Consider the following 27,367-nt stretch of genomic DNA (forward strand, 5'->3'; position numbering starts at 1 on the left):
CTTTTTTGAGGAAATTTTCCCAGGTTATGGCAGGGAGCTTTTCCAGCTTTTGTAAGGCTGGAAAGCTTCATTCAAAAATATGAAAATCATCTTCCAAGAAGCTTTGAAAGCTTTCCCCAAGAAGCATGGAAAGCTGCTTCTAAGAGCTTGTGATGCTCGATCGAAGAACCTTAGAAAGCTTACTCCTAGTAGCTTGGATATCGTCTTCCAAAAAGCGTGAAAATATTCATCCAACAATCGTAGTTCATATAAGCTTTCCAGCTTCCTTTGAAGAAGCTTGGATAGTGCCCTTCAATAATCCTGTGCAGGAAGCGTAGAAAACTTTCTCCAAGAAGCATAAAATGTTTCATCGAAACAGTTCGGAATGCTTCTTCTAAGAAGCTTGGACAGCATCCTCCGAGGAATTTTGGAACGTGTTACCAAATAAGCTTGAAAAGCTTCCTTCAACAAACTTGGAATGCTCCATCCCTGAAGCTGGGGAAGCTCAATTCAAGAAGCTTGAAACGCCTACTGCAATCATCGTACTGAAAAGTTCATTTCATCATGAAAAACTTTAAAAGATCCCCTAAAAATTTGCCTACAAAGCTTCACATGAATCTTATCATGCTGTATTGAACACCAAGGAATTTCTTTACGATGCTATCATAAGCTGCCCATACTCGCATAACAGTCCCATATTATATGGGATTTCATATATAAATGGGACTGTTATGCGAGTATGGGGGCAGTAAGAAGCCTTAATAAAACCTTTGTTTATAGAACAGTTTTTCCAAAGAGTTTCGATGTGTCCTCTAGATTCTGTGTGGTAGTTCTGTAAGCTTCTCTTACTTATTACATGTTTCTTAGCCAAATGATCAGCGCTGAATTACGTCGACTGTGATTTCATTCACTACAAGACCTGCAATCTAAGCATTGTTCCGAGAAACATTTCAAATTATAGGCAAAACGTAAACGCAATGAACCTTTGTAAGCTGAACATTTCAATTTTGAGTGCTAGTGAAACTGTCGAGTTACCGCTTCTTTCAAGAGCTCTAATCGAATAGGAATATTAGCATTAGTGTGTGTGATGGTGGAAGGATTCCAATATATTAACTTTCAGTTTTCTGTTTTCGTGTTGTGTAAGCTACTCTACGACTTTTATCGTTCGATCTGCCGTTTTTTTTTGTGTTTTGCTTCTAGCTGCTACTTACTGAGCTGTCATTTGCTGCCACTTTACTGCTTATAAGCTTGTGGTATATTTCAGTTTTCGTAATATACCCCCATTTCTGGTCGCTATACGTTACTCCTTGAGTCAGTTTGATTCCCCTAGTGTTTTTTCTTCTCAGCGGGAAAGAACAATCCTTCCATGTGTGTAAAATACACAAAAAGTGTGGGAAGTAGGTTTGCCCCAGTGCCTAAAAGACTAACCGAACTCCACCAGGTGGCATCAGCTGATGGGAGGGTGTACCTGTTTCAGTGTTTCAATTTGAGTGTTTTTTTCCTAAATAGAAAGAGATGCTACTTGTACAATAGCTGCGCACGCCGTGTCCTAATTTTGACTGGAAAGTTGTGTTTTTAGGTGGTGGTGGTGTAGTGTTTGTTGTTTAGCTACTCTCCTGTTCTTCTGTCTACTCTGCTAGATCGGATTGTGCTTCTTGGTAGATTCATCTGCCTACAAGTTCAGGAAAAGCGACACATTAGAACGACTCACGATGACTAGAATCTACCCGTGCTGCTGCGCCGGACTTACCCATCTTGACGGTTCCGTCGCTCGGAGGCAGAGACATTGCTTGACCGCCATTGTTGGACGCTTGCTGCCGCTTCATGGTTCGATCTTCGTATCTGGTTCCACCTTGGGAGGCCATCGGACGGTTCAGTGTGTTGTTGGGTGAATTGGGCGAGTTGTCACTATAACTGCCACCGTTGCTACTGTTCACATTCCGCGAGGCGATCGTTTTTGTCACAAAGTCCTGCTCCTTCCAGCCATGCTTCTTATACATATCTCTCAGTTCCTGGTGTTGCCACATGGTGAACAATAGTTGACCGGCGAATTTAAGCACCCTTGGCGTGTATTTTAGCCGTTGTCTCGTCATGTTCATTAATCGCTCGACGCCTCCGGCTTCCATCAAGGACCTAGCAAATTCCGCATTCTTCTTAATGACTTCGTTCAGCGTTGCCAATACAGCAGCGATCGTATCGTCCGAGGTTCCCTGATCGCACTGAGGATTACCCGATGGCAACTTCTGGACCAAATCTCGCATCGCGTACTTTCCGATCAATTCTTTGTTTCTTTGGTCGATAGCTAGATTCCGCAGGGCGGTCGCCACGGCACACACCACCCGGTCCACCTCCATCCGCAGCAGCTCCACCAGGATCGGCAGGCCTTTCTCCTTCCGCACCGTTGCGCGGATCTCTATGCTCGGTTGCCAGTAGCAAGCCGCCAGATTCTGCAACGCACCGGCCGCCGCTTCCAACGTTTCCGGATTGGAGCAACTCTGCAGTAAGGCAAGATAGGAATGTACAACATCGGGCTGCCACAGCTGCTCCGCACCTACAAATAATAACAAAAAAATGTAAAATCATCTGAATTACAAACCGACTTACATCGGGACCGGCCATCTGGCATAAGGTCGTTTGGCATTAAGGCTTAACAGCATAATTACGAAACATGTAAATAGTGAGGTTCATTTGGCATGATAGGCATTTTACATAATACCAAATCATTTGATTATAAGGGATCATATGTCATTATGAAGATGTGGCATTATAAATTAGATAACTATACAGGACCAGGAACAGAATAACCAAATTTCCCAAGGAATGCCTCCAAAAGTTTTATGCAAGATACTTTCAAGCTCTATTTTTTATAAGGATTACCCCAAAAATTATACCAATGATTTCCCTGGGAATTCCTAAGAATCCTTCAGAAATATGTCAAAAAAAAGTCCTAAGGGATATCGTCATGAATGGTCCCAGGTCCTCCAGGAATAAATCAATTGATTTTTATATCGTTGTTTCTCCAGAGGTGTCTCCAGGGATTTCTACCGAAGTTTTTGTTCCGAATTTCTTTTAGACTTCATATTACTGCATTTACTCAAAAGAACACGTGGCGATCCCTGCAGGAAAGGAACAACCATGCTTTCACTCTCTTTTAACTTCATTCTTTGGGAGATAATTTTGCGGTGTTTCATCAAACACAGCTGTTCCTTTACTGAAGCATTCGCCGCGTTGAGCATTGAACCAGTCGCCGCGTTTTTGGAAACTTTACAATAGTCGCGCGGTGTATCATATCCTGCGAACCGTCATTAAGGAATTTCTCTGAGGAAACCTTCAAAAAGTAATCAGGAATTCCTCTCCAGTGAACGCCCAAGGATTTTTTTTCTGAAGTTTTCCTGAAATTACTGGTACAATCCGAGAGGTAAAGAAAATTATGAAGCAATCTTTAGAAATTATAGAGATCACACACTCCTGCTTTCCTGATCTAGGAAAGAATTCCTTGACTCTTAAAAATATCTTAGAAAATTCTAGTGTGCCAGAATTGGGGCGAATGTAACATGATCGATTTCTCTTTATCGTTCCTCTCTTCTGTGAAAAAATGTTTGAAAATACTCCTCAACATCATCAGAGTTCGGTGACATACTCTAGAGCAGTATGCAGTCTTTGCCTCTTTGCGAGGTGCTAAATGCCAACAGAGTAAAATTCCTTTAAAAAAAAGAATGCCATCACAACTCCTCGAGGCCTGTCTTGTTCGGGTGGGACACTCAACAGTTCTTGAAAAGTGTGAGTAAAGGTGAGCGATGCAAAAAATGAGAAAGAGTACCTGAAAAAATCCTCGCATTTTTTTGCACTCTCGTTCGAATCGCTTGAGGATCAGTGATGAAAATTTTGAGTTCAGTTTTTACTCCTCAGAAAAACGGCAAAATAGCCTCGTCTTTGCATCACAGACGAGTTTATATCAAGAATCATAAGAAATGCAGATATATTTTGGAACAAATTTCTGCTCCATGTATCTAAACTTCCACCAAAGATCAAGATCAAAGTTCAGTAGCCAACCCGTTGCATTCGGAATTATGCGTTACACATACTGCCCATAACTGCATATTTGTAACATTCGACAAAAGTAGGCATTGAGTAAATGGGATACCAAGTTTGCATTTTATCGCAGTATGGGAGGAAACTAATATTTCAAAAAATCACTAAGAATTCAAAAGTGCTTATTTGAGGCTGAAATTTTGTACAACTCATATCGCATATAAGGTGCATAGTCAGAAAAAAAAATCTGATAGAAATTTCGTTGCTACTGCATCATGAGGCTCATGTACAATCTCAATGTGACTGTTATGCGGTTACAATTGCCAATGTGACAAAACAACTTGGTATTTTTTTCGAATTTTCTAGAACAATCTCACAGATTTCAGTAAGTTGATCGAAAGTATTTGTCATTTGATGACTCTCCCCGGTATTAAATCCATTTTGTCAAAAATGTCGAATGTGACTGTTTTGCAGTTATGGGCAGCATAGCTTATCGATAGTACCTGGATACATTGAAGACTTGGTGAAACTTATGTTGGATCCAAGAAACAGATCTTTTGAACAGGAACGATACCTCAAAACACATTTTATTGTTTCCCTATGGAGCTGGCTACAACTTTTGACATACATAAATCCAAGATTGCATCTTCCAAGCAAATTTCAAAAGATTTGGTGTTTCTGCCTATCGAGATTCCGCCTTTTGTACGGAAATGCCTTTTGTTAGTTATGGTTTTCAAAGTTTTGTGCTAAGCCATTTGTGTTGTTGCCTAACGTAGGACAAAATTGTAAAAAAAAAGTCAGAGGGACGATTCCTAAGTCCTACAGGAATTCATCAGGTGATTCTTATGTCATTATTTTTCCTGAAATGTCTCCAGGATACCCTCCAACATTTTCGTTAACGAAATCTTTTAGATTTCATAAGGAAATTCTCTGAGGAAATCTTCAGAAATTACTCCAGAGCAGGGCTGGAAAGCGTCAATGTAAATGCAGGGTGTCGCGCGATTTTTACATAGTGGCTTACCTCACTGTCATCGGACGGCAAGACAATGACAGAGATTTTCTCTAAATTCTCTTTCATTTTTCCGTCACTACGGCCTGTGACGGAATCGTAAACTTGACTATTTTCAGTTAATTATCTAGTATAATTGCTGTATATATCGTTGGAATCAAGGAAGGATATCCACTCAACGTTTCAAACACTTTTACTTCCCGAAATTCTCCAAAATTAGATACAAATTTTAATAACAAAACAACATTAAAATTGCTCTCGTGAGAGCTCTGTCATTGCGACTTGACGAAGTGAGCACATGAAATATAGTTTCGACTTGCGACATTGAGAAGACTCGTTTCGTCAGCCGGTCATGATACTTAACAGCCCTGCCAGAGATTACTTCAGGAATTTCTCTATGGAAGTCCTCAAAAAATTGTCTAGAAATTCTTCCACTGACTTGTCGAGGAAATGCTTCGGAAATTATTGGAGCAATTCCTGAATAAATCCGAGAGCTAAAGAAAATCCTGAGGCAATTTTAAATAAGTTAGCAGTAAAAATTCCGCCAACGATCTATGAATGAATTTATGAACTGTTGAAGAAGCCTTTAAGAAATATCTGAGATAAGCATTGGAAAAATCGATCAAAACATCGATCGTAATCCCTAAAGAGATTTATGGAGTAATATTTCCTCCGATCAATAACTGAAAGAATTTACGTAGCATTTGATAGTATGGAAGCTTAAATGAAATCCTGAAGAATCCAAGATCCAAAGATGCACGATTCTATCGATGGTAGAGAAATTCCAAGAGAATTACTGAAAAAAATCTTGGGAGAACTAATCTTTGGAATCTTTGGAATAAATCTTTGTGGAGTTTTTCAAAAGATCCAATATGATTTTTTTTTGAAAATCTTATAAACTAACAACTGTAGAAATCGGTGGAGAAATTAGTAGAAAATCTATGGACGAAATCCTGGGAAGTATTTGGAAAAATTCTGAGAAGAATTCTTGTAGAAATTACCGAAGAAAGTAACTTTGGAGTGGAGGGCCCAGATATTCGTAGCGATAAACGCGCAGCAATTCAGCATGACTAAGCTGAGGGTCGTGAATTCGATTCCCACCAGTCAAGGATCTTCTTGAGTTGAAAATTAACTTGACTCCCAGGGCATAGAGTATCTTCGCACCTGCCACACGATATAGACATGCAAACATGTTTTATTGGTAACGAAAGTTGAGAACCAGGCTTTGTTCCAGATGGCTCGCAACACCATAATAAGTAGAAAAAGAATAACGTTAGAGTTCTCAATGATGTCCTAAAAATAAAATGCTGGAGAAATCTCCTAAGATTCTTTTGCAAAATTTTTCGAAGTATTTTTGAACGAATTCCTGGGAAAATCGGCGAAGGAGCCTAGCTAGAGGAATTTCTGGAGGGATCTCTGGAGGAGTTTCAGAAAATATTGCAGAGGAAATCGCTCGGGAGATATCATCAGAAGGAACCTGTGGAATAGTCGTGTAATTCTCTGAAGGTTCTCGGGAGAGTCTAGAAATTGGCGTTATGATTAGCTGCAAACAAATTTTCATTGAAAATAGACATTTTAGAGAATTGCATTGAAATAGTGACCAAGAATCTAAGAAAAAGATCTGCTACTCTACACAACCGAGAAGCTTTCAACAAGAAAAGTTTTCTGGATTGTACCCATACTTCTTAACAGCACCATGTGCTTCAATGCCTGACGACACTAAACGCACGGTCACAAAGTCCACAAGTATTTGATTTAAAATAATAGAAATCTCAGTTGAAAATGTTATCAGTTGCAGTACCGAGTAGTAATTCAAAGCAGTGCTCGACTGATGATAATTTTAGCTGTTTTTTCAGTGTTTGTAATGTAGTTCTCCTATAGTCTCCTAACCAAAGAAGTTCAAAAAGAAGACTCATCAAAATTTTTCCAATGTTTATTGAGTATGAGCATAGATGACCGTACAATTCGTAGTTGCTACTCCGTGATTGACCAGAGCGATCGAAGATGCACAGAGATTTAATGGATTGGGCTTGGGATTAGTTTACCATTTCTCAATGTGCACAAATCGAGAGATGAAATAATGGTGTCAATAATCGCGTCGGCCACGTCCTTACTTTTTTGGGGAAGGGAAGGAATGTTAGTTAGACAACCATTGTTAATAGTGCCCGAAGAATCTTCTGCATCTCTACAGTTGTCATGGGAAGGATTTTGGGTTAGTAGGATAAGGTAAAGATCTGGAAGTCACCTGATGTTGGTGATGCGATCCATAATATATTCACGCTTAACCGTATTTGCGATATTATTCGCTAAACGCATTGTACACAGAACAAGTGTCCATCGCTCGTCCTCTCAAGAGTAAGAGATATGATCAAATGATCAAACACGATGATAACTTTTGTACAGGGAAGTCGAGAATATTACCATTATGAAAAGACCCTGGACAAAATGGGACACTTTCAGCATGTGTTTCTTTTGTAGCCGCAGATATTACCATTAGGGTAAGAAGGGGTATCACTTGACTCTTACTTGAAAATACTTTGTGCCGACCGAATGACCTTCAACCTTCAAAGTTCTGCCAAAATGTTTTTCAGAAACTGCCAAATGACTTACTACATTTGGTTTAAAATTATTCCAAATAGTTATTCATACTAAATCAACCTTCCTTCCTTTTACACGTTTCGAAATTATGCCTTACTTTTCACATGAAATGACTTACTTTTCACATAGTTCGAAAGTATGACAAATGTCTGGTATGCCAAATGGCCCATCCCTCCTCACAACTTACCCTTATAGTGCGCCGTATTTTTGTAGGCCATCCGGGCCGGATCTCCATTCGAAGTAGAATGATCCTTCGCATCGGCTGCCTGCTGGGCCGCAGCCGCCGCGGCCTGTTGTTCCTTCTTCTTCTTGCTGGCACCGAAACAACCGAGGTTCTCGCCCTTCGAGGACGCCGCACTCACAATCGCATTGCCATGCGAGCCATCCGCGCTGCTATAGTGTGGAATGGGATTCTTGTCATAGTTGGGATCTTCCACCTCTTGGCACCGGTAGGACAGATTCCGCAGTATACAGACACAGTTTTCCACTATTTTGTTACCGATATTCGACTTTTCGATCGCTATCCGGACCACGTAAAGCAGCGAATCCACTAGACCTTCGCATTCTCTTAACTTTTTCCTAGCATACTCTCCGGCGGAACTCACGTTCCGCAAAATGCCGGACGCGTTACGAAACACGGTACTCCAGCAGGTTTCACCCGGGTTCGTCGGATCCCAACCCGAGTGCGGAATGATAATGTACGACACAATCACTATGATCGCATCGTCGATGATGAACCTTTTCAGATCTTCACACGAGGACATATTCCAGATGATTCCGGTCACCAGTTCCTTGATGTCGGACTCGGAGGTCCGCCGGAGCAAGTGAATCAGTGCCTGGATGCCTCCGGCACTGTTGATTGCACGTTTGTTTTCGTCGTTCTGTCGACCGTAGGATAGATTCCGCAGGGCACCACAAGCATTTCGGTACACGTCGGTATTTTCATGACCTAGAAGTTTGACCAACGGAGGAATACCGCCGAGGGTTCGTGTTCGCTGTTTGTTTGGGTCATCCATGTAGCACAGATGCTGTAGATAAGCGGCAGCATTGGCTTTGATGGCGTTGTTTGGATGACTGAGGAAACCGATCACTTCGGTGAGGTTGGGATCTCGCCATTTCATTTGGCGTTGATCTTCGAGATCGGGACCTTCGGGCCCTCCTCCTCCTGGTCGATTATTGCCTCCTGGAGAGGTAATGATGTGATGCTGCAGAAAGACGTGGTTATGGATTTGCAGGTTTTGCATGTGCTGTGGGAGATCATCCTCGCCATCATAATAGCAGGCACCTTCTGGAGGGACACCTCTCTGGCTGGCACTGGCTGCTTCATAGGCAAGTTGTTTTGTGGCGTACGTTGGTTCGCCGGCACCGGATGGATCCATGTGGCCGTGAGAACTGATCGTTCCGTACGGGGGAGTTGACACATACCCGTAGACCATTGCCGAAGGGTTGTCCGGATAAAGGCGATCCACTGGACCTCCGGGAGATGGTGCTATTACGTATTCACCCATTTCGTCATACTGTCCCTGCATGTAACCCGGTGGTAGGAGATTGGCCGATGGATTTCCCATCTGAGGCACGTTCATGGGGAGTGGTATCGAGGATTCGCTGTTTTCACTCGAGTTGTGAGGCGTCGAGCGGTCATTAATCTGATATTCTCCGAGGTAGGACTGCGGATGAGGCGGATGATGCACACCGGCTGGATCATAGCCGGAATCCGTATACTGTGAATAGTGCTCGTAGTCTTGATAGTGCGTCTGGTACTGTCCCTTGTCTCCGGGTCCTGCCATGTTCTTTCCACCGGGTGCCATATGTGATTGCGAAGCGGCTGCTGCCGCGGCCATCTGTTCCTGCTGATCCAGATGATTGTAGTTCATGTATTGCGACCGAGTCGTGTAGATTCCCATCGGCATCGACACGTAATCGATCGGTTGTCCATCGGGTCCCATTTCGAGAGGCATTGCTACATAATCAAACGGTTGCCCATCCGGTCCCAACTGCTTCACCTCGCGCACGACTTTCGTTACCGTCGTGATTTGCTGAGTCGTTTGCTGTTTGTGAGTACGAGCAATTAGATCATCCTCACTATGCATTGATGATGGTTATTTTTCGTGGGGGATAGTTTCGGTAATTGCGTTAACCGCACTGCTTTCAACACGTTGCGTCTAATCGCTGGATTGTATTGCACACGATTTCATAGATAGGAAGCACAGTCAGTGTCTTTATTTCGCACTGGTCATCGCATAATCACTAAACTTTTACTGTTCTTATACTGCATGTCGTAAAAACTGGACGAACCAAAAACATAAAACACTCACTTTATCCCACACTGATTCTTCTTTTCCCCGCTACCCAGAAGGTACTCAGAAGCACTTTGTCTCAATTGACAATTTCGTTACTTGATAAGAGCCGCTTCCGGATAAATAAATGCCACTATAATTAACCTATCACTTGGTGCCCCATTCGACGGGGTTGTCGATTCTACTTTCTCGCCGGCAAAGGTTTCGTCTTCGGTGCCGTTCACCCGGAACGTGCCTTCGGGAAAACCTCCACCTACCCACAAATCTTTTTCTTTCTTCTTGGTGTTTCTTCTGCACCAAAACCGCGAGGATTACGCGGCGGCGACAGCGATGACTTCGGTAATACTCTCCCGTTCCCTTTCGGACAGTCTGTCTTCCAGAAAGGAAAACGAAAAAAGGTCACCCGACTCGGTCCTGACGCGTGGGTGGGGAGTATGGGTGGAGCACTTGCCAGAAGGCTCCTTCCAGTGGCGGCTTCTATTTTTGGAACCAACTGGCGACGTCGACTGGTGATTCGTTTTGCCTTACTGCACAGGGGGATGATGGAGTAAGGGTGACGGTAGTAGGCCCCAATAAAGACCGCTGTCCGTTATATGTAGTTCTTTTTGCGAGTGTGTATCGTCTTCTGCACTTGTTATCAATTCAAACACAGCTCAGCTTTGGCGCGTTGAAATCTGGAAAGAAAAAGCAAAAGAGAGAATAAGAATAAAGCGGCTATCAGTAAACTTGTTTCGTTAGGTAAATGAAATTGTGCTGTAAGGCTTGTGCAAGTAGCAGAAGAAGCGATAGTCAGTGGGTAGGTATGCAAGTTTTTTATTTCTGTAATTTAATGCAAATCTGTTTTTGCTTTGATAGTTGCGCCGAGTTTTTTTTTGTTTTTGAAAACATTTTTTCTTTTAAAAACGATATAGGAAAACTAGAGTATATTCAGCAGTTATGTTCTCTGGTAGCGGGCTATTTGGCTTAAAGTCATTTGGCATAAGGTCATATATCATATATAAATACCGCAAGTACGCCATTCATCACTCATTGAGTTATTATTAAAAATCTGGACAAATTTTCGCAATAAGCGTACCAAAATAGATTGTGTTAGAGAAAAAATCATAGAATTTTTAGGGAAAATAATTATAGGCTGTTTACGGTGGTATACATGAGTTTATCTATGATTTTATTATGGTAGATCGTGAAATGCTTTTTGGCTGCTATGGTTTAATATGTTGTCTCGTTATTATACAGAGATATCAATCAGCTAATGAAATGAAATAAATCCAACAAGTGTTATATATAGGGCCTCATACTTAGGACCAGCGGTGAATGGCGCCGTAAACCTGTATCGCTGTCATACATATTATTCGGTGCCATTATACATTTTCCACATTTCAACCTTTTTCCTACATAAACAAATGTGCTATCTTGCGTATAATGCAAAAAAGTTGTGTAAAATGTAGAGACACTGATATTTGACAGAGTCTAACATGTTGAAATGCTGTTAAGTGAGCGGTGAATGTTGTCCTTAAGGTATATTCTTTCTTTCAAAAGATGCCAAATAGCTTTATTTATAATGATCAAGACCCATGTTCTTTTCGTCAAGGGCGTTATTATCGACCAAATTGTCTTATATTGGGCAACGAGATGCGCTGCAAAAATATTAATATAAATTTGAAATCAAATAGGTTTGAGACAAATCAAAATATGTCAAAGAAAACGATGCAGTCGAAAATAAAGCACGCCACCCTATTCAGTAGATTTAACGTCCTTGCATGTGCCATTAAATTCAACTCTAATGTACAGTTGTGTTCAGAATAATAGTAGTGAAAGCCGATTTTCATACAAAATGCTTAACTTTGGCATGCTTTAACTTTGTTTCCATATGAGCAATCGGCATGAAATTTTGGCAGTGAACTACAAATATACTCAATTTCATTATCACAAGATTTGAAAAATTTCACACTACCGGCTAAAAAATTAAGCACCAGATGAAATCGCTCAAAATTATAGTAGTTTTAATAATTTAAATATCTGCTGTATTTTGAGTTTTTGAATTTTTCTCTACTCATCGTTTTAACCATTTTCACCCAAGCTATAAATGTATAAACAAGCCAATTTTTTACAAAACTGTTGCTGAACAAAAATATGCAAAAGAAAAACTACTATTATTTTGAGCGATTTCACCTGGTGCTTAACTTTTTAGCCGGTAGTGTAAAAATTTTCAAATTTTGTGATAACGAAATTGAGTATATTTGTAGTTCACTGTCAAAATTTCATGTCGATTGCACATATGGAAACAAAGTTACAGCATGCCAAAGTTGAGCATTTTGTGTGAAAATCGGCTTTCACTACTATTTTTCTGAACACAACTGTAGGTAAGCCCAGTAATGCAAACTGAAGTTATGAACGGAGAACAAAAGTTGAACTGCAGGAGCCGGAAGAATTTGGAATAGGTTCAAGTATGTGGAAGAACAAACTAGCGCTTTCATGTAAATTTTGAAGGAAAACAGATCCTTCTGTGTTACTCTTGTTCTCTATACAGATGAAAGATATTTTCTTCATTAGAGCTTCCATATCTAATCGATATTGTTTCGAAGAAAGCAAGAAGCTTGCTTCAAAGGACATGTCACATACAAAGCACCTCACCAGTATCCTTCTCTTTATGGAGGTTATGAATTGTAATGAATAATTCGTCTCAAATATGTAATTAGGCAGACACTAAAGAATTCGCACTCATTTGATTTTAAAGTACGATCAAAGCAAGCGAACAAAAAGATCACATCTAGGGTAACCAATATATTTTGGACCCCCTGGGCCAGTTTCCTGCAAATTTCCCAGTTTAAATCGAAATACCAACTCAATTCGCATGCCATTTGGAAAAATGGAACTATTTCGCACTTGCATTAACCGTTTGTACATAGAAACTGTGTTCATTTTATCTGAAAGTAATTTAATTTAATCGGTTCATCTATGCAACCGTTACAACACGTTATACACAAAAAATGAAACCGTCAGAATTTTTTTCAAATGTAAACAAAAACTGTTTTCAAATTTTTGAACTAAAAGCGTAGAATTTCTTCGGTTTTCCATTGTCAATAGATTGATTAGACTATGGGCAAGCTTATTATACAACTAATGTCGTGGACTTCGTCGCCAAACGATAAAAAATGCCGGGGGTCCAAAATATATACTTTGAGGGTCCAAAATGTATTGGTGTGTTCAAAATAATGAAAAACAGTGCTTCACAATTCAATTATTTTCGACGTTTTTTGGATCTTACAAGATCGTATGGGCATTTTTATCTTGTAGAGGAAGTTTGTCTCTGGCATGTTCTTTGACTTGGTTGCATTGTGCAACTAATTAATTGGAACATAAAACTAAAATCACTTCCTTAGGGTATCCAAAATACGACCGTTACCCTATATCGGTCCACGATCAGCAATGTTTCGCAAGTTGTAGCAAGCTTAATAAATAATAACAGCGAACGAGAGCCCTAAAGAGAGAACGATGATAAATCCCATTTCTCTTGCTTATTTACTATTTGTGGATTGGCGTTTTATTCTACTGACATGATAATAAATCCTCGAACAAACGATAGTATTACGGTCCCCCAAGATGGGGCTTGTTTAGATGGGTTTAATCATGCGATCTAATCAGAGCTGAAGCAGGAGAAGATAAACATACTCTCATGATATGCTGCGGATCATGATTGTTACAGAGAGCGATAAGTGAGAGATACTCTCAATTTTCTCAGCAGTCAATTCCTGGCACTAGGTCTATTCGCTACCCGTTCGATGAGTTAGGTACTCAAAATCAGTTCACCGTTCAACTCAACTACCAGAATGCTAAAGCGTTCGTCAAGTTTCAAGAACTTATGTTATCTGATTCGCTCAGAACACTGAATCCTAGTTTTAAGCGAAAGGATGGTGTGGAAAGACGCTTGGTTCAAATATATATTTTGGCGTTTTCTTTGTAAAATTCATGGATAGAAGTTTAAACGCCTTCAACGAAATTCTTAGCAAGTAATTTTACGTTTTCATTGAAACATGAAGCAGATGTTTTGAAAGATACTTAGAAGATTCCAGTTAGGTTTCATACTGGATTTCTAGTTATAAGGTAGATCTTTGGAAGACATTATTGTTGTTATCCTTAGGGGATGTTGGACAGTTCGTTCAAGAGGGTTTAGTCGGTTTCTCAGAGGATGATCTCTATGATATATTCTTGGTTGATTCTTCTTAACATACATAGTAGATTTCAATCGTATTTTTTATGAAAGAAGAAATCTGTGTAAAATATTTGAAACATTCCCTGACTTTGTTGGGTTTGAAGTATGAGCGTACCTGTCACACGATATAGGACGTTGGCAAAGAAAGCTCTTTGTCAGTATCTGTAGAAGCGGTCTTGGATCAATTAGCTGACAGGCAAATCCCTGTGGAAACATGTTGCCAAAACCAAAACGTTGAGAGACTTTCTTCAAGATTTTCCTTGCATTTCACAAAAGATTTTTTAGGAATTGTACGCTGAATCTCGGTTGAAATACATAAACCGAAATATAAAAACCGGGAAATAAACTAAATGTGTTCAGCGTTTACTCCATAGATTCCACTATTGATCAAAGGGACTGTTTTAAATAATTATTTACGATTTGTTCCGAGTATTCTTCCAGAATTTATTTAGAAATGTTGAAAAGAATTTTGTAAGTATTTTTTCCTATAATATCTTTATCTATCTATATAATAATCATCTATCTATATAATATCTATCTATAGATAATCTGCAATATGCACCCTTGAGGCGAAACGACCCACGGCGCTCTTTTAGGTTGTTTGCGCAGTAATTGGGAACAATTCTTCATCCAGAACTGATAGTAAGGATTCCCAACATACGATTTGACATGAATAATTTTTCTTAAACATTCATAGAAACCCCAAAAAGTCGTTGTGCCCCGGAGGTGCAGATACCCTTACTGTTTACTTCTCCTAAAATTTCGTTGAAAATGCTTGTAGAAATTTCTCCAGAAAGTATCCTGGTCCTGGTTGTCAATTCAAAATCAATTTGTTGATTCCCCGATTTTTCCTGGTTGCCGGAAAAAAAACTTAAAAACCGAATCATGGTGTCTAATCGTTTACAGTAATGAAGTTTTCTGATTTTTCCAGGTTTCAGGTTTTCCAGGTTTTGAAAAATAATTTCAGACTAAAAAATTCCCAAAACATACTAATGGTTAATTTTAGAACACTAAAAACATTTTTTTAAATGATAGGTTCTAAATTTGATTATTTATCAGTGTTTTCATATAAGTAATAGAAACATCTCACGGAAGTACAAATGAGTTGGATCGCTGAAATACTGGGATTATGACGTCAACTTCTGCCTGAAATTTATTGATCGTGGAATGTCGCTCCGAAATTTAACTATTTGCGAAGGTTTAAAATAATCACTGTTTCAGTACACCTTTGGGGAAACTGAATGGGCTTTATAGCAATGGGGATGAGACTTTGAAGACAATTTGAGGGAAAAACCAAGAAAATTTATGTAAACTTGACGATAAATGTTGGGTTTACATATTTTTTCTCATAGCTCTTCAATTTTCTGTATAATTTTTTTTTTAAGTGGGTTTATCATACTTGTGAAACATCTTAGATATCTTTTTGTCTTGTTTGCATCGTTTTTTATCAATATTTTTCAGTTGTGAATGGTTTTGAAATCATATTCTCAAAAACAAGTTATTTTAATACAGTGACCCAATGTCACCCCCTCTATGGGGTGAGATTGGGTCATTTTTCATTCACTTGGGGTGCCGCTATGAATAAATATTTGTCTTTAATTTTTTGAACAGTTGTTATTGTACCATCAAAGTACATACACACCAAATTTGAAGTTTATTGGAGTTAAATTGCGATAGTTATTCAAAAAATAAATCGCACATATCCCTTTTTGACTCATTGTCACCCCCAACGACGGTATCCCTGAAAATAAATTTATCTAACAATAAATTTCAAAGTATTTTCTACTTCAATAAAAAACAGTTTATCTGTTTTGTTCTTAACGTGTACACATAGGAAAAAAACAAATCAGCAAAATTGTTGAACAGACCTAAGTATATTTATAAGGTCTTTTTTTTTAATTTCTCGGGACATCTCTTCAAGAGTTTGTTTTGATATTTTTCACTAACTTTCTAAATAATTCTTCCAAGAATTTTGCTTTAGATACCTTCAACAATTCAGTCTAGAATTTTTCATCTGGAGTCATCTATCCAAAAATTATTTCATGGATTTCCCTAGAACTTTCTACAGCAATCCCATTTAGAGCATCTTCAATAATTCGAAATTCCTTCAGTCTTCAAATAGTTTTTGCAGCCATTCAAGGAAATTTCAAGGAAATCTTTTAGATTGTTTTGCAGATTTTTTTTTAACTCTGGAACATGGAAATAAAACTCTAGAGTAACCTCAGATGAAACTTGTGTAAATGAAAACTGAAAAAAAAATTAGAATCTCTAAATAATGTTCTTTACGACGTTTTCAAAAAAATAATTGAAGAGACCACAAACAATATTCCGATGGAATGCTGGAGAAGTTCCAAGAGAAATTTCGGGCGGAACCTTATGAGGAATCCTAGATCAAATTAATCGAGGAATTCTTAGAAAAGTTTATAACAGATATCATCGAGCAATTCCTGAGTGGATGACTATTTCAAAAATACATAGAAAAATGCCTGGAATAAATGAAAAAATATCGGCTCAGGAATTATCGTAGGGTTTCCGGAAAAATGACGAAACGATTTTTTTTTTCAAAACTTTTGTGGAAGCGTTGGGGCTTGTGCCCCGACAGACCGTTATTATGCGAAAAAATTGTCCATCAAATCTGAGCACAGGGCTCGATTCCTGAGGTCATTCTGCATCTCTGGACCAATTTTTAAAAAAAATCCTTAGGAGGAATCCCAACAAATTTCGATTTGAAGTTTTTGACTTAAAAATTCAATATAATTCATATTAATAATATTCAAATTATTGAAAAAACCTACAAAAACCTCAAAAATTTAGCCAAACGGTTCTCAACTACTATATAACTGTTACCGTTGTTATAATTATAAATATTTACAACTGGCTTAACTTACCAGAGTGGCTTAAGTATGTTTTTACTTGGCGTAAACCAGTGAGAATGTTTAAAAGAATGAAATCAGAGAAATAAATTTCAATTATTGATGAAACATTCAGTGCTGAATATTATTAATTAACAGCTTATTTTTCGACTTTCACACTAAGTGACCAGCCCACCAAAGTCTGCCGTATTTATTTTGCCTAATAAAATTTTCTAATTTGTTCATCTGGCACTACTCTTGATGATTACGTCTAGTTTTCCACCGAGTATTGCCCTCAGCACTTCACGTAAAAAGTATCCTGTTCAACATTCTCAGCCTCAACAAGATTATAACTACACGGGAAACATAATTGTCATATGTCACAAATGTTCGAAGATTAACCTTTCGGTCGTCGCGCGAATTTTTGTAACGCGAGTAGTCGCGCGTTGTACTTTGTACAACACCCTTGGTTTTGCGAATATCCCAGGATCCTGACCACTTAGAAAGATGTCGTCTTCGGCAAAGTTGCTCGGTAACTTATGGACTATCATTGGTAGAGCTAGTTGATTCAAAATTTTGCCACCAGGCGCTCACTAGATAAAACATTTGTTTCGCAAATATCTCAGGAGCCTGATCACTTAGAAAGATGGCGTCTTCGGCAGAATTGTTCTGTAGTTCAAATTATTTCTTTGTTTAATCCTTAAAGTTCGCGATTTTGTTAAATAATGATAGTTCCTGAGCTTCTGAACATCTTTGCTGAAGGTGCCTGTCTAAAAAGTCAAGATCCTGCAGTATCCGCAAAACAAAAATTGTATGCTCACTAGCACCGCCTGGTGGCAAAATATCCTATTTCTTTCCTCAAATAATGATAGTCCTTGAGCTACTGAACTACTTTGCCGAAGACACTATATTTCTAAGTGGTCAGTCTCCTGAGATATCTGCAAACAAACGTTTCATACACACTAGCGCCACCTTGTGGCAAAATTCTGAATTAACTAGTTCGAACAATGATAGTCCTTAACTTACTAAACAACTTTGCCGAAGACGCCTTTCTTCTAAATGATTAGGATACTGAAATATTTGCAAAACAAAAGTAAAATCCCCATGCCTACTAGTGCCACCTAGCGGTCAAATTCCGAATTTAATGCGGTACCATCAGATAGCGCTTCACCTCAAGAACAACTTTACTTAAGACCCCAAGTTTCTATATTATCTGGATTTTGAGATATACCGATTCAAAACTGTGGTTTACTCGAACCGTATATAGTGCGTTCATTATTATGCGACTTCCATGTACATTTGTTGATTTTAGCGCATTATAAAGGGTCATATTGTAAATAAAAATTGTCGAGTATTGTTTTTAAGAAGATTTTTGAGGAATACATTTTGGTTTGGTTTCGATAGATATCTTTATTGCAAAATTATAACAAATAAATCACAACTGTTGTACAAAGTACAACAGCGCAACAACTTCAAACAAATCCCCATTAAGTACTACTTAAGTATCAACTTCACCAAGACTTCCAGTCTATATACCTGCAACCATTTACTACGTTTTATTTTTTTTTTTTTGGATTCATCGTCAATCTGTTTATTGATTTCTATAGGTCGCGTTTGGCTCAGTAACAAAAATTTAGCTGTTGCAGGTAATATCAGACTTTAAGCTGTTTAAGCTGACAAATACAATCAAGTGTAAGGATTGTAGACGAAAAATTAGATGGAATGAAAAGATATGAGTTTCCGAATTTACTGTTCAATATTGCGTTTTGTCGCTTATACTCAGGGTAGACAATCGTCGACGTCAAATGGAAAAAGTCGGCGACGAAACTAAAAGAAGCATCGTCATCGTCACTCAACCAGCGTCGGATGACGATTTGCCGCAGAGATCCAGTCACATAGGCTCGGCGTTATGACGCCATTTACACTACTCAACGTATATGGTCGCATATAGAGAAAAAAAAACAGGTTTAGATGTGTTGGTGCTGAAGCAGTTCTTGATGAAGATGTAATTAAAGTTATTGAAGAGCAATACAACATTTGTGACGTATGATAATAATGTTTCCCGTGTTGTCAAATCACGTGTTCTAGCTGCGAATATCTCCTTTCATGGATTACGTAACCAGCTTAGGGACCCGCAACTTTCAAATGGAGACGACATTTTTACACTGTTGTTTAATAAAGGCTTATTTGACTTCAAAGATTCATTTTTCGTTAACAACTTCGCCAAAACATCTCGCGAACCTTTATCGTGCAACACTGAAAAGTGTTTCGTAAACTAAAGCAGTTTTCTAATAATAATGCAAAGAGAACAACGATTAACGCAAGCTTACCTAAATCAAACATCATTGTCAATTTGCCCTGTATAAAACGCTTATTCTTGGCTCTTTGAGCACATTTATTTAAGAACAGGAGCGAAAACTGTTGAGCGAATAAAATAGGCAAACTTCAGTGAGCTGGTCATTTAGTGTGAATGCCGGAAAAGCTGTAAATAAACGGTAACAATGTTATACTAGTTGGGAACAGTTTGGCAAACTTTTTGAGCGTTTTTGTAAGGATTTTTAGAGCTATTGCTAAATTTCAATATGGACAATATTGAAATTTTTAGTCAAAAACTTCAAATCGAGATTTCTCGAGATTCCTCCTAGGGATTTTTTTAAAAATTGGTCCAGAGGTGCAGAATGACCACAGGAATCGAATGTGCTCAGATTTGATGGACAATTTTTTTGCATAATAACGGTCTGTCGGGGCACCGTGTTGGGGTGCTCTAGAATTATTTGGACCCAAATATAATAATTTCTGAGGGTTTTTTGAGCCTCTAGAATTCACTGCAAGCAAATTCGCTACATAATCTTTTAGTATAATGTTACCACAATTACACTTAATTTGGCAAACATATCTCTATCTGCCGATATTGAATACCTTTCCCCCAAAACCAGAAATATATAATCTATTTGTTAAAATATCTAGAAAACCATTCACCCACTAAAATTCATAGAAAGTTCCGAGAGATTTTGAAATTATGTAAACAAATTTCTGCTCTGTGCATTTACTTTGTACAGTTTAAAAGTTTATTACTTTCTAAGAATGCCTTCGGAATTATGCTTATGACATTCTTGATCTAGTGAAACTCATGTTGAATCCAAGGAGAGATGTTTTAAACAGAAACGATATTTCCAAACACATTTTATTGTTCACCAATGAAGCGTCTAACACTTTTGACATAAATCCAAAATTGCATCTTCCAAACATTCTATCAAAGATTTGGCCAAGAATCTCGTCAGGAACTTAACAAAAATTTGATCAAGGAACTTGCTATTCATTCATCTACTAAAGATCTTGCAATAGTTTATGAAAAATCCTTAAAGAAATTTGTTTGGAAATGATTGAAAGAATTCGCCGTAAATATGAAGATATCTTTAAAAAATTATTTTCAGAGGCTCCATAGGAACTTTGCCATAGATCAAGTACTAGTACAACTAGTAATCCAGACAAGACTTCATTAAGAAGCAGTATTAACAATAACCCCAGATTTCTGGGGTTCGAAATTCTCAATGAATCGTTCAAGATATCAGTATATCTCCCCAGAAATATGCCAATTATTTTTGGCTCAACTTTTCGGAAACTTCTATGAATCTACTGAGAATTTCAAACAAAATCCTTCAAGGATCTTTTTCAGAACCTTTCGAAAACCAAACTAGCAATCTACTAATAACCTTTTCAAATATCTCTCAGAAAGAACTTACTAGAAACTGTCTAATTATCGATGCAATTTCCGTTAGGATTCCCAATTTCTTTAAAAATTTGCCATGAATCTAAATAGAAAACTAGTTGGTACCTCGTCAAAAAACTTTCGAGGAAGTACCTTTCTAGAAAATTTTCGAAGATGTAATTCGTTAACTATCTTTCTACCAACTCATCAAAACTTAGTCCTTATGCGAAGTACGACTGATTGGCAGTCATATACCTTCTGAAAAAAAATCTAGCTTCGCGCATAGTGCTTGAAACAAACCGACAGTCTTATGTTTGAAATACATAGTTTCACGTTGTGTTCCCGGGTACTTGCCGTATGTTTCTCGGTTTTCCCGCTTTTCTAGGATAAAAGGACACCCTGTCCTAGCCAAATTTATCAACAGATTCAGGTGATAAGTCTCTCAAATTCCTGAAAAGGGTTTCCATCTTTGGTGGATTTCTGACTGATTTTTGAGCAGAATCCAATACAATCCTGAATAGCAATCTCACGAATTTCACGAACCGGATTTAAAAAAAAATCTTGGGTAAGATTCTAACAGAATTCTCGGTATAATTCTGACAGAATTAAGCTCATGTTTCTCGTAGTCCTTTAGGAAGGATTTTCAAAGAACTCTAGTCAAAAATTTTCAAAAATTGGTGTGTCAAGCTCTAGGTGGGACTCTTACAGATATCCTAGACAGATTTTCGGCAGAATTCTGATTATAGGATTATTATTTTTACAAACCCTGGACTCGTCTACACAAAAACTGTACATTATACAAAAACGATACACAAGACTTTTACGCATAATTGTATTGCAATCGTGCAGCGTTGGTTGATTGGGGCCTTCCTTAGCCGAGTGGTTAGAGTCCGCGGAAACAAAGCAAAGCTATGCTGAAGGTATCTCGCATCAATTCCCGATCGTTTCAGGATCTTTTCGTAATGAAAATATCCTTGACTTCCCTGGGCAAAGATCATCGTACCTGCCACATACGAATGCGAAAATGGCATCTTTGGCAAAGAAAGCTCTCAGTTAATAAATGTGGAAGTGCTCATTGAACACACTTCTCAGCACTGGCTCTGTCCCAGTGAGGACGTAATGCCAAAAGAAGAAGAAGTTTAGTTGATTGGTTCTCATGAAATTCTGAAAAGGTTTCCTCTGCAACATGCAAAACATGATGTTTCGCAGTAACTATTTTAACTCAATCTCTATACAATAAACTTTTTCCTCTGACTAAACTTTTATCCAACTTAACGAAACATTGGAATTGCATCTTTTTTTAATTAAATTTAGGATATCGTTTTAATTTACCAATTGGTCCCATCATTCCTATAACTGCTGAGGTCGTCATGACAAAATTTGTTCATTTTTCTGCAATAGAATTGAAAGGCAGCTTTTCCCACTAGATCAAACGGAGAACGTATTTTCCATCAATCTTAACGGAGCTTCACTTTCGTTTGAAAAAAAAAATAGAACAAGATCATAAATCACCGGTCAACCGTAGTCGCAGAGCAACAGTTCTGTCTGCTGAATGTGTTATTGTGTGCCTTCGGTCGACGTTCACCAAATTATCTCCGCTCTATTGTATTCAAATTTAGCCTTTCATTGGACCATGCAAAGCTTTGGACGAATCAACTGCAGCAGTCGATTGACCTGCTACTAATTCAATTTGTTTTGCAGCGAATGAGGCTCAATCGATCAATATATTTGGTATGAAAGCACTAGAGCACCTAATTTCGTACCGAAGCAATTCGATTGGAATTTCGTTTGAAATTTTGTCTAAAAATTAAGAGAAAAAGGTCGAAAATCAGGACTGGTAGCGAGAAGTTGTGCCAAAATTAGTTATAGTTGTGACCAGATTAAGGAAAATAGTGATAGTGATAGATAGTGATTTATTTTTCTCAAAAAACTACTAAAAGTTACTTAAAACTCAAAACGTAATCAGTTTAACCTTGGACAAATTTGGAAATTTTTGCTAATAAATATTTTCAGGGATATATTGGAAATGATTTTATTTTTGCATCTAAAACCGCGCTATATTTCATAGATAAAAAAAAACAATACGTATTTTAAAAGGTTTTATTCGACAATATAAGATAAATATCCACTAATTTCCATTCAAGAAGATATATTCAAATAGGGTATTGAAGATTTGAACCTTCGTATTTACAGCAAGATCTCACACCATATCAACAATAATTTTACTCGAAACCATCGTTAGTTAGCCAGGAACTCTTTGAAAGATTGTTCTTCTTCTTCTTCTTTCTGGCGTTACGTCCCAACTAAGACAGAGTCTGCTTCTCAATGTGCTTATGAGGGCTTCCACAGTTATTACCTGAGAGGTTTCTTTCCCGAAAGATGTACATATCGAGTGGCAGATACGAATAAACTTTATGTTCTGGGAAGTCGAAAAAATCTCCTTTATTAAAAGATCGGTGGGTTGTTTTGGGGATAAACTTGCCCTAACTTTAAGGAAAATGACCACAATTCATCATTTAAGAATTTTTGCTCAAATTAGTTGAAATAGAAGTGATTTATTGACAGAAAATGTGACTTTAGTGGAAATGACTTAAAAAAAAAATTTTAGTGGCTGACTTCAAAAAAGTGTCCGAGTCACTAAAAAGCGATTCGCTACAAGCCCTGTCAGAAATCGTTCTAAATTTGATGACCACTGTTGAATTCTGGTCACCGAATCAGCTGAACAATTTCCATTCACGTTCTGGTCGTTTCTCTCAATTGATGAATGCAAAAACATTTACTAAACTTCCATAGGGTTCAACAAAGTAGATAGGCCTAATCAAACGTTACATTGTGGAGCAAAATTCAACTATCCTAAGCAAAATACCGAAGTGGTTTTAATTAGGCTTTAGATAGTGACTGCATGATGGATGGTACGCTTTCGACCATCACCGTAGGTCAAGTTCCGTTCGTCATACTGCTCAGCTCAATACGGACCGGGAATGTGTCGAACACTCAAAGGGTTAGTCATTTCCAGTGAAATAACCTTATTGTTTGATCAACACACACACGTGCACACATTCGTTAGAACACCGTTTTTGTTTGCTTTCCACACACACGCACATTATTTCACGCTATCTATACATCGGTTTCCTGTCGGTACGTGTGCAAGTACTCTAGCACATAGTTTCCCAAACTTTAAATTGGCAGAAATATTCACCAAGGAGATCTAAATTTTACTGGATACATCAAACAAACATTCGAAGAGTTTTCGACAAGTACAAAGCTGAAATATTCAGCAAAAAATAGTATTCATCAATAAAACCAATAATTTTCGAAGAATTTTCAACAATTTTTTTTTTTGGATAATAAACAATAATAACCAAAAATTTCAAAAAACTTTTGGATAGTATAAATATTGTAAACAAAATTAGATTGTAATCGATGACCCAAAACACTTGTAGAATTTTTAACTTTCTTCAAAATGCAGTCCAATTTCGTTCGTTGTACTAAATTTGAAGCGAACCTAGTGAAAGACTTTCACTAATCAGCTTGTTTTCAGCTGTCTCAATTCTGATTTTCCGTTTGATTGTTTATGTACCTATTTTTTACTTATTTCAAGTATGAGAAATGATTTCTAAAGTTGTAAGGTTTAAAAAAATAAAACAATAATATTGTTTCACAGAAAACATTCTTATTACTGTCTTGCTGGTGGATGTCAAAGAATAATTCTGACAGCTAGGTGGGTCGCGCATCCGAAAAGATTGGGAACCCATTCTCTAGCATAATGATACTTCCCTGGTCTAGTGGACTTGCGTTTTCCGTCCCGAACAGCAATGCCCAGAGGATAATAAATATGTTATGTTATTGGAGAGCCCTGTATGACACGAAGCTAAAGAACGGAGGCAACAGAGCACCGCTTGCCCAAGCCAAACACCAATCTCAGGGTTTTAGGGCTATACAATCAATTGTCGGGACGATTGATGAATGAGCTGATAACGTACACGAACGGGTTCAATGGTGGCGAGGCGCGATGCTAACTGTGAGAATTTCACCTTAAATCAGACGTGGTTGTTAAAGCGATCGGTCGGAATACTCAAGGATAGTTGAACCGTTCATCAATTTATTTATTTGGTCGTGGGAAGGTTAAACGGAAGCATATTGGGGGCAAATCACGGTTCAATTGCGAGAAGGCAAATGTGATCTACTAGCAAGAATGTTCACAATTCTGATGGGTGTAGTTAGTTAAAGGATTTTATCTTAGCATGCATTTTTGATATACGAAAATTTTCGATCAAAGACGATTTCGCTAAACAATGTAATTTTACAGACAGGCTGAGATATAATCTGACTCAGTCCAGTCCTATTTAGGTCGCAAATCATTTCCACTTCAGTTCAGTTTCAGTTTCAGTTCGGTTTCAGTTCAGTTTCAGTTCAGTTTAGGTTCAGTTTCAGTTCAGTTTCAGTTTCAGTTCAGTTTCAGTTCAGTTTCAGTTCAGTTTCAGTTCAGTTTCAGTTCAGTTTCAGTTCAGTTTCAGTTCAGTTTCAGTTCAGTTTCAGTTCAGTTTCAGTTCAGTTTCAGTTCAGTTTCAGTTCAGTTTCAGTTCAGTTTCAGTTCAGTTTCAGTTCAGTTTCAGTTCAGTTTCAGTTTCAGTTCAGTTTCAGTTCAGTTTCAGTTCAGTTTCAGTTCAGTTTCAGTTCAGTTTCAGTTCAGTTTCAGTTCAGTTTCAGTTCAGTTTCAGTTCAGTTTCAGTTCAGTTTCAGTTCAGTTTCAGTTCAGTTTCAGTTCAGTTTCAGTTCAGTTTCAGTTCAGTTTCAGTTCAGTTTCAGTTCAGTTTCAGTTCAGTTTCAGTTCAGTTTCAGTTCAGTTTCAGTTCAGTTTCAGTTCAGTTCAGTTTCAGTTCAGTTTCAGTTCAGTTTCAGTTCAGTTTCAATTCAAGTTTCAGTTCAGTTTCAGTTCAGTTTCAGTTCAGTTTCAGTTCAGTTTCAGTTCAGTTTCAGTTCAGTTTCAGTTCAGTTTCAGTTCAGTTTCAGTTCAGTTTCAGTTCAGTTTCAGTTCAGTTTCAGTTCAGTTTCAGTTCAGTTTCAGTTCAGTTTCAGTTCAGTTTCAGTTCAGTTTCAGTTCAGTTTCAGTTCAGTTTCAGTTCAGTTTCAGTTCAGTTTCAGTTCAGTTTCAGTTCAGTTTCAGTTCAGTTTCAGTTCAGTTTCAGTTTGGGTTCAACAAACAAACTGAAACTCATCTAAAACCGAACTAAAAGTTAATTTAATTTGAACTGAAATAGGATCGGAACAGAAAAGAAACTGAAATTTGACTGAAACAGGACTGCAACTGATATGGAATTGAACTGAAATTGAACTGAAACTGAACTGAATTGGAACTAAACCGAAACTTAACAGAAACTGGACTGGACCAAATGCAATCCAAACCCAATCCAAACCCAATTCAAATCCAATCCAAATCCAATCCAATCCAAATCCAATCCAATCCAAATCCAATCAAAATCCAAATCTAATCCAAACCCAATCCAATCCAAATCTAATCCAAATCCAATCCAAATCCAATCTGAATCCAATCTAAATCCAATCCAAATCCAATCCAAATCCAATCCAAATCCAATCCAAATCCAATCCAAATCCAATCCAAATCCAATCCAAATCCAATCCAAATCCAATCCAAATCCTATCCAAATCCTATCCAAATCCAATCCAAATCCAATCCAAATCCAATCCAAATCCAATCCAAATCCAATCCAAATCCAATCCAAATCCAATCCAAATCCAATCCAAATCCAATCCAAATCCAATCCAAATCCAATCCAAATCCAATCCAAATCCAATCCAAATCCAATCCAAATCCAATCCAAATCCAATCCAAATCCAATCCAAATCCAATCCAAATCCAATCCAAATCCAATCCAAATCCAATCCAAATCCAATCCAAATCCAATCCAAATCCAATCCAAATCCAATCCAAATCCAATCCAAATCCAATCCAAATCCAATCCAAATCCAATCCAAATCCAATCCAAATCCAATCCAAATCCAATCCAAATCCAATCCAAATCCAATCCAAATCCAATCCAAATCCAATCCAAATCCAATCCAAATCCAATCCAAATCCAATCCAAATCCAATCCAAATCCAATCCAAATCCAATCCAAATCCAATCCAAATCCAATCCAAATCCAATCCAATCCAAATCCAATCCAAATCCAATCCAAATCCAATCCAAATCCAATCCAAATCCAATCCAAATCCAATCCAAATCCAATCCAAATCCAATCCAAATCCAATCCAAATCCAATCCAAATCCAATCCAAATCCAATCCAAATCCAATCCAAATCCAATCCAAATCCAATCCAAATCCAATCCAAATCCAATCCAAATCCAATCCAAATCCAATCCAATCCAATCCAAATCCAATCCAATCCAATCCAAATCCAATCCAAATCCAATCCAAATCCAATCCAAATCCAATCCAAATCCAATCCAAATCCAATCCAAATCCAATCCAAATCCAATCCAAATCCAATCCAAATCCAATCCAAATCCAATCCAAATCCAATCCAAATCCAATCCAAATCCAATCCAAATCCAATCCAAATCCAATCCAAATCCAATCCAAATCCAATCCAAATCCAATCCAAATCCAATCCAAATCCAATCCAAATCCAATCCAAATCCAATCCAAATCCAAT

At 37.9% G+C, this 27,367-nt stretch overlaps 1 protein-coding gene across 5 annotated transcripts in view; it reads right to left on the reverse strand.

Moving 5' to 3' along the window:
• Window positions 1-737: 737 nt before the first annotated feature.
• The window catches only part of LOC5566538 (catenin delta-2), a 116,363-nt gene continuing 89,733 nt past the window's right edge, over window positions 738-27,367 (reverse strand). For 3 of the 5 annotated variants that reach the window (XM_021853248.1, XM_021853250.1, XM_021853249.1), the window contains 3 exons: window positions 7,806-10,589; window positions 1,730-2,530; window positions 738-1,651 (listed from right to left, as the gene is read on the reverse strand). In XM_021853248.1, the coding sequence (XP_021708940.1) occupies window positions 1,644-1,651; window positions 1,730-2,530; window positions 7,806-9,708 (2,712 nt within the window). In that variant the 5' untranslated portion in view covers window positions 9,709-10,589 and the 3' untranslated portion in view covers window positions 738-1,643. The remainder of the gene's footprint in view (window positions 1,652-1,729; window positions 2,531-7,805; window positions 10,590-27,367) is intronic. The other 2 variants (XM_021853251.1, XM_021853252.1) reach the window with 2 other exon arrangements.

Source organism: Aedes aegypti, chromosome 3 (genome assembly GCF_002204515.2).
Source record: "Aedes aegypti strain LVP_AGWG chromosome 3, AaegL5.0 Primary Assembly, whole genome shotgun sequence".
NCBI lineage: Eukaryota > Metazoa > Arthropoda > Insecta > Diptera > Culicidae > Aedes > Aedes aegypti.